We start from the raw sequence: 8,429 nt of genomic DNA, 5'->3' as shown, positions 1-8,429 counted from the left end.
ACTGGGTGGTACAAATTTAATAAAATAATGCTAATAAAAGCCGTAGTTTCTTTTTACACTTAGCCTTCATGTGTGGAGCATAAAAGCATAGCCACAAATAGCTGAAATATGAGAACTAAGTAAAGCACTTGCAATGGATAAAGTGAAAGATCTCGCGTGCTGTTTGTGTACTGACAAGTTGGCCCAGCCTTTTGCAGAAAAATGTCGGCCTCTAGTCAATTTGCCCCAAGTTAGGGTTGGGAATGTGTGGTGGTTTTTTACCAGCCAGAGGGCTGCATTGCCTCATGGATAGTATTGCAGGGACCACATGCTAGTGGTGAAGTAGGGCCGGGGCAGTTGGTAATATAAAATACCCCCCCCCCCAAATCTTCTACCTTGCAAGGCAAAGACTTAATACAGGTCAAGGGCACATGACATCTATGCAGATGTCCTCCAATAAGCAGAACAGGGCCTTGGTGAGGAGCGTGCCCTGGGCAGAGTTGCAACAGACTTTTATTCAGCACTTGGTCCTGAGCTTCTGCTCTCAGTACAGCAGAGGTGGATGTCTTTGGTCACAGCCATGCGAAGGGCTCTTCAGCCAGATCCCATCACTTGGAGGAATGAGGACAAGTTGATACATTCTGCCCTGCCTGATCTTGACAGTGTGATGGACTCCTCTTTATTTCTCCTAGAAATTATCTGGCATAAGCTACCTGGATGGTGTTAGATATTCAGGGTGAGGTGTGCTGGCTGCTGTTTTACTCCTAAAATGGTGTAACACTTGGCAGAGCAAGAAACTTGCTACAACAGACCAAGGGCCCGTGTACTCCAGCAATCCCATAAAATTGTAGGAATCCCCCTGCTGGATCAGGCTAAAAAAGACCCATATAGTCAAGGATTCTGGTCCACCAGGATCCCAAGCAAGACCTGAGCACAACAACACTCTCCACTATGGATTTGTATTTACTAAGTGTCAATCAACACCCATCCAGGAATACCTGAACAGAGGTCTCCAATCGTTTTAGGCCATTTGGATTTCTCTGGTTACCTTTGTCGTCTTTCTTCCTTGGATCAAGCTCCCACACACAGGCAGAAAGAGTGTGTGTGCACATACATTGCTTTTTTCCAAAGGAACTTTGTAAAACTTGGATTCGGTAGAATTCATCTGAGCCTTGAAAAACATAGAGCTGAAATAGGAGGTGGGTGCCCTACAGTGTGTCTTTTCCTTCTCTCAAAGACTATAACGTACTTGACCGTTAGGGATAAAATACCTTTCGATTATTCTTTTCTTCTTTGGCGATCATTCGTAGCTGAGTAAGATTGTCTTCCATAAACACAGTTTTAACAATGAGTCTGTAAGTGGCTGTGGAGGCCAATTCTGGATCCACACATCCTTCCACAGTGGGGATTATAACCTCAGTATCTCCCTAGTAGTCTAAGGAATTAATTACTTCTACTCCCTGAATCACCCTATAGATCAATACACTTATTGACTAAATAAAAAAATTCCTTCCAGTAGCACCTTAAAGACCAACTAAGTTAAGGTGCTACTGGAAGGAATTTTTTTATTTTGACTATGGCAGACCAACACGGCTACCTATCTGTAACTTATTGACTAACGTTGGTTTATCATGTGAAGCTTTCCTTCTCGTTAGAAAAATGACCCCTATTGACCCCATTTAAGCAACCCAGTTTCCTTGTAAGAGCTATATATAGTTGCTGCTCTATTTAAGAACCTGTCATTTCCCAAGCCTGGCAACGGGTCCATCTAGCTCTAGGGCAGGTTTTTACTTCTCAGTCCTGCCTGTCATTGAACGCAGGATCCCTTTGCCTGCACTCAAAGCCTGCTTGTGCTCTTTCCTCTCCCCACAGAGCGACGGACCCCCTCTTCTGTTCCAGCGCCAGCCAGCGAAAGGGGACATTACTACTGCAGAACCTTAGAGGGCATAGTTTTCTGTCCATCGTAAAACTAATGAAACCCCCCAAATTAGAGAATCATTCTGAAAACTGAGTGTGCTGGTGATGAGGAGATGACCTTTGTGCCGCTGCTAATGCGAAAGCAATTTAGATTCTGGGATTGAAGAAAACGCTATTGTGCCGCTCACACTTCCCTTTGAACATTGTTTTCTCCTCTACTCTGCAACACCCATGCGCCCTCGAAATGTGCTCCAGAGGCTTGTCTGACGCGCAGGGAGAGAAGGGTGGAACCCCGTTCCTGTAACGTTGGATACGTGCCATACCCTTCTCCCTCATAGTATCCCCTCACCTGTACGTTTTGAGCACCAAATTGAAAACAGCTCCCGCGCTCTACTGGAGTGTGGGTATTATTTTTGTCGGTGGTGCTGCACGTACTGCGAATTCTGTGGTTGACTTTAGGAACTAAAGATGGTTTTCTCTAAAAGCTAAAATCCGAACCTATATTTTTACTTTTAATCACCACATGCATCTGTCTATTTACAGCGGAGGCGATGCCTGCTTCCTTACATTTATTTTCGTACCAGCAGATTCATGTTGTCCACACAGCACGATGTGGAGTTAAAATTAGCAATTAAAAAGGGAAATCCCGCTCCCACGAAGCCAATCAATAGTCCCTCCTCGACTGAAGGAGGCTAGGCCGAGAATGAATAGGATACTATTCTCGAAGCGGTAACTTCAAGCGGGATTTTTACTTCCGCCCAAAAGCACACATGCGCTAGGACTTCACAAAAGTCCTCCTTTGATCAAGACAGAGATAGGCGCCAAATAGCGCTTCCGCTACTATTTGCCGGAGAGTGTTTGATTGGTTAGTTTGAAATACCTGTTCATCGTTGATTGGATAGCGTTAGTTAATGCGCACGGCGGCGTGACGCGTGTACAAATACGCGGCTCATTGTTGAAGTTTTCATTCTGGTCGGATAACAGACTATTTAAGGGCGGTTTTTCGGGAGCCGCTTTACATTTCTCGTCTGCGTTTGAAGCAGTTCGTTAAGAAGATGTCAGGACGTGGAAAGGGAGGCAAGGGGTTGGGGAAAGGAGGCGCCAAGAGGCACCGCAAAGTGCTCCGCGACAACATCCAGGGCATTACCAAGCCCGCCATCCGCCGCCTCGCTCGCCGCGGAGGAGTCAAGCGCATCTCCGGGCTCATTTACGAGGAGACCCGCGGCGTCCTCAAGGTCTTCCTCGAGAACGTCATCCGCGACGCCGTCACCTACACCGAGCACGCCAAAAGGAAGACGGTCACCGCCATGGACGTGGTCTACGCTCTGAAGCGCCAGGGCCGCACTCTGTACGGCTTCGGCGGCTAACGGCTCCTCCGCTTCCACAGACCAAAACATCAACAAAAGGCCCTTTTCAGGGCCACCCACCTTTACCTGAAAAGAGCCAATCGCTAACGCTATTTTACCTAACGCACTGGAATTATTGGAATAATACCCAAAATACATAGAAACCTAACTCGAGGCATCGAATATTTTACTTTACAGTATAAAGAGTCCTGGTTATTTTGTTCCGATAGTGGTAAGCTCAATTTGCTTGTATGTATTTTCCTTCTAAATATTTCTGAATTCTCGTTGCCTTCTGTAGCGGTGGGTTGCCCACATTTTCCTAAAAAACCGATAATACTTTTGTTTTCAGAAGCGATTACAAATATGTGCTTGGATTTTCGTTTTGCACTAATACATTAATTATGAGTTGGGGCCAAGTGGGCGTCTCCAACGTAGCTTCCTTTCAACTGCATTGTGGATCAGGGTATTTGGTAGGTTTACAATACTTATGCAACTGCCACTGTTCAGTGATTTTAAAATTACTTCTACATTATATTAAAAAATACAAGGTTTGCAGCACGATTTTAAGCTTATTTATTGTAAGGCTATAAAATATGCTTGCAGCTAAATTTACCGCACTCAAGATTGAAGACGTGCATTAGATTGTAAATCTAAGAATTTTGTAGTTTCAGCATACAACAGTTGCAAAGGAAAACTGAATTAAAATATTCTGTGCTTAAAACACACACCTTCAGGCATTTCCAACCGTTCGTCTGCGTTTAAATGTGCAATTTCTGAATGTAATTTTCTAGCAGAAGTAGACATTAACGCATAAAATTTAGCAACACTCAAGCTAACAGCAAAAACTTCATAAAATACAGTACTAGGAAATTGAAAGTTCAGCAAACTGAACCAAAGGCCAAAAAATACCTGCCGAAACCCGGGATCGAACCAGGGACCTTTAGATCTTCAGTCTAACGCTCTCCCAACTGAGCTATTTCGGCTCTATACTGGAGCTTAACCTCAGAATATCTGAGCCTTTTTTCTTATTTTAATCTCACGTGTTCTTCCTTCTGGGGGTCGTGTGGATGTAGTGCAAGCTCTTACTAGGGTATGAAACGTACACTTCGATTAGTCAACTTTTAACAGCACTTTGCCAATTTACAGTTTTGTCGCGGGACCCAACAGGGCAGAAAGTTCCCTAGAAAATGAGAAGAGATCGGGGTCTGATAGTAAGTGCCACTGTACTACCAAAGAAGCGGGAAACGGGATTGGCCTGCTATCAAAATGGTGCCGCCTCCAGCCAATGAGAATTAACTGTTGTTAAAAAAAGCCAATAAGAAAAGTTTCTTTAAAACACCCAATTGCAGCGCGAGATTTGAAATGCATGGGCTCTCTTCCAATAGCGTAAGGGTGGCGTACTTCTCGTCCAATGGTAACTAAGAACTTTGGAAACTTCATTTGCATTATCCAGTCTATAAATAAAGGGACGGCGAATATCGCCCCATCATTTTTTCACTGCTTGTGCTCTGCGCTAGTTGTGACCTGATTGTTGAAGATGCCTGAACCGGCCAAATCCGCTCCCGCGGCTAAGAAGGGCTCCAAGAAGGCCATCACCAAGACGCAGAAGAAAGGCGACAAGAAGCGCAAGAAGAGCCGCAAGGAGAGCTACTCCATCTACGTCTACAAGGTGCTCAAGCAGGTCCACCCGGACACGGGCATCTCCTCCAAGGCCATGAGCATCATGAACTCCTTCGTCAACGACATCTTCGAGCGCATCGCAGCCGAGGCTTCCCGCCTGGCGCACTACAACAAGCGCTCCACCATCACCTCCCGGGAGATCCAGACCGCCGTCCGACTCCTGCTGCCCGGAGAGCTCGCCAAGCACGCCGTCTCCGAGGGCACCAAGGCCGTCACCAAGTATACCAGCTCCAAGTGAGCTGGGCGCCCAGTTTTCGGTTGCCTGGGAAAGTGCTACAGAAACCCAAAGGCTCTTTTAAGAGCCACCCACTTTCTTAGTAAAAGATCTGATCACGCTTTTGTGTATAAAATGCATAAGCCCCAGTGGCTTTAACATCAGTTACAGCATAATCCAATTGTATGGAGTTGTAGAGTACCCTGCTACGCAGTATGGAGAGCAGCCTTTGGATGAGTAGTGCTGCGGGAAATGTCTCAACTTCAACTTGTAGTTAGCGAGTGTGTTTCGATGGGCGGAGGAAAAGAGTTAAAACGTTCCTTTAAAAGCTTTTAGAGCTTGTTTTATGTATGCAAGTTAAATAAGTTTAATAATTTAACAATCTGATTTCCAAGAGGTTTTTTTAAATGTCCAGTTTGCTTATAGATACGAAATATCAACGTATTTTAGAAGGAAGGAGTGAAGAAAGCGTGAGTAGAAAATCTTAATTATGTAAGGGCAAAACGTGTCCAACGACGCTGCTTGAAAGTATAAAATAACGGGACAATTTCAACATTTTAAATTCGCGCGCTATAAAGGAGTTGGTTAGTTCCTTATTGACCCTTTCCAGGTGGTTATTCAGGAATGCAGGGTGCTTGGTCGAAGGTTTCACTGTGTCTTCCTCGTTAGTATAGTGGTGAGTATCCCCGCCTGTCACGCGGGAGACCGGGGTTCGATTCCCCGACGGGGAGAAACGATTGTTTTCTTGACCAGTTTTATACCGTTTCTAAGCAAAAGTCCATCCATCAGCGACCATGGTCAAATACACCAGTTAAATAAAAAGACACATCTTTTCTATTTTTACTATAAAGGTGCTGCATAGTCTTCATTAAAAAACAACACACATAGGAAGATACAAGGACTTATTGGAAAATAAAACCCCAAGGTGGCTGTCACCGATTGAAGCGAAAGCTCTGAAAAAGCTCAATATGGAGGTCAAATGGCCGAAATATTGGAAAATTTTGGAACAAGATGGAGATAGATTGAAATTGCAGAGTTTTGAAAAACTAAAAAACTAAGTGCGTGATTGGCTTCATTATTATCAGATAATGGAGGCATACAATTTGGACAAAAAAAACGGCTTCCAGGTGGAAAAATCAAAATTGGAAACAGAATTGTTAGAACCCAAAACTAAGACTTTGTCAAAGATGTATAACTTGCTGTTGAAATGGAATACTCAGGATGAAACGGTGAAATCTGCAATGATCAAATGGGCACAAGACATTGGACATAACATAATGATGGCTGACTGGGAACAGTTATGGAACACAGGTATGAAGTTTACGGCATGTAATGCCTTAAGAGAGAATATTATGAAAATGATATACAGGTGGTACATAACCCTAGTCAAGCTTGCAAAAATCTATCATTTGCCCGATAATAAATGTTGGAAATGTAAAGAAACTGAAGGTACATTCTTTCACCTTTGGTGGACGTGCCCAAGGATTAAGGCTTTCTGGGAAATGATATATAATGAACTGAAAAAGGTATTTAAATATACCTTCTTGAAGAAACCAGAGGCCTTTCTCCTGGGCATAGTCGGCCAATCGGTGTTAAAGGACAGAATTTTCTTTATGTATGCAACAACAGCAGCAAGAATACTCATCGCAAAGTATTGGAAGACACAAGATCTACCCACTTTGGAAGAATGGCAGATGAAAGTGATGGACTACATGGAATTGGCGGAAATGACTGGTAGAATCCGAGACCAGGGAGAAGAGTCGGTGGAAGAAGATTGGAAGAAATTTAAAGATTATTTACAGAAATATTGCAAAATTAACGAATGTTAGAATGATGTTTGATTGACGTTAAGTGGTTTCTAGCTGTAATGATATAAAAGAATATGGAAAATTGGATTTCTAAATAGGTAAAAATTTAATGTTACAATATATTAAGATTAAAGATCAGGATAATAAGGAGGGAAAGAAATTGCTGAATTAATTAATTGAATTGGAACACAAAAAAGGGAGATATGAGGAGGTCAGGGAAACAAGGATATGAATGCAAGATATGGAAAGATTGATTTTTTTATTTTTTATTTTTTTCCTTTTTTCTGTAAGTGTACTTACTTTATTATTCTGTATTTTTCTTGTATTTTTATTCTTGTCTTTTACTTTTGTATTTCTTGTTTTTATGTAATTCCTCTTTCTGAAACTTTAATAAATATTTTATAAAAAACAAAAAACAAAAAACAACACACATAGGAAAGGGAGTTTCCACTCAACCTCCACAGAAAGGACTCAGGTCTATCCCACAAAATTTATGTGTGAGGACTGACAAAAGAAAGCCCACACGTAATTCATGAAATGTATTGTCGGTAGATATGATGGTCACAAGACTAGGTGGTTTTACAAGGAGGGTTGACAAAGGAACGGGTATTAGATCAGTGATGGAACCTCCATTCTGAGGTGCAGTGTACCTGTGAAATACCAGTTGTTGAGAGGGAGAGCGCAGGAGCCGGGTCTGTTGTCTTCATGCTCTCCTGGTGGACTTTTTAAAAAGCATCAGGATGCCGACTAGTTAGTACAGAATATTTGACTAAATGGACCTTTGGTTTGATTCAGAAGGGTGGTTATGGTATGGTAAGTTTTGTCAATAAAGAAAATTACTTTTTCATCTTTTAAACTATGGTTACTAGACATCCCCGTTTCCCGGGGACAGTCCCTGGATTTACAGATCTGTCCCCAGACAAAATCCATCCCCGGATTTCATTTAATGTCCCCAGAATTATATTTTAAGTGTTGTAGATTTATTAGTAGGGAATGAATGTCGTGTGATTGGTTCAACGGCACAAGACACATCATATGGGGACTTCCAGCGAGGCAAAAAGGTGGGTGCCATGGCAGCAGGCAGCTCCTGAAGCCAGCCAGAGCCAACTGCGCTTCCGGGCTGCGGAGACTGCCACTGCCGAGGGGGAACCGGGGATGCCTGGTGGGTCAACTGGGGTAACCGCTGACCCACCCCCGTGACCCAAACTGAGCCAGGTGTGAGCAGCCAACTGCCCAGCGGCGCTCCGGGGCCAGGAAAACCCTGGAGCCAACACGGGGAGAAGGAGGAGGAAGAGAGGGAAAGAGGAAGGAGAAAAAAGAGTGGTGCCTTGACCTTGCCACACTGCTGCCGCCGTCGCTCAGGAGGAGAGGTAGGAGAGCACCGGGAGGGCAAGGACATGAGGCCGAGCCCAGGCCCGACCTGAGTCTACTCCACGGCGGCTAGTGCTCCAAGAGAGCAGGCCAGGACCCGGAGGAAGGCCGCGT

General features: G+C 43.9%; 3 protein-coding genes across 3 annotated transcripts in view; all 3 read left to right on the top strand.

Annotated features, from left to right (window-relative positions):
- LOC308572147 (G-protein coupled receptor 4-like) overlaps positions 1-8,429 on the top strand; it is a 182,230-nt gene that overhangs the window by 28,651 nt on the left and 145,150 nt on the right. The gene's annotated exons all lie outside the window — the stretch shown is intronic.
- Positions 2,905-3,430, top strand: LOC308572639 (histone H4). Its single transcript, XM_081168851.1, has one exon. It carries the CDS (start codon positions 2,952-2,954, stop codon positions 3,261-3,263), a length of 312 nt encoding a protein of 103 aa, XP_081024977.1. The 5' UTR covers positions 2,905-2,951; the 3' UTR covers positions 3,264-3,430.
- Positions 4,506-5,250, top strand: LOC308572638 (histone H2B 1/2/3/4/6). The gene has a single exon (XM_081168850.1). The coding sequence runs from the start codon at positions 4,780-4,782 to the stop codon at positions 5,158-5,160; it is 381 nt and encodes a 126-aa protein (XP_081024976.1). The 5' UTR covers positions 4,506-4,779; the 3' UTR covers positions 5,161-5,250.

Source organism: Podarcis bocagei (assembly GCF_964188305.1).
Source record: "Podarcis bocagei genome assembly, chromosome: 13".
Lineage (NCBI taxonomy): Eukaryota > Metazoa > Chordata > Lepidosauria > Squamata > Lacertidae > Podarcis > Podarcis bocagei.
The sequence above is the reverse complement of the archived record's forward strand: the minus strand, read 5'-3'. Positions and strand labels throughout refer to the sequence as shown.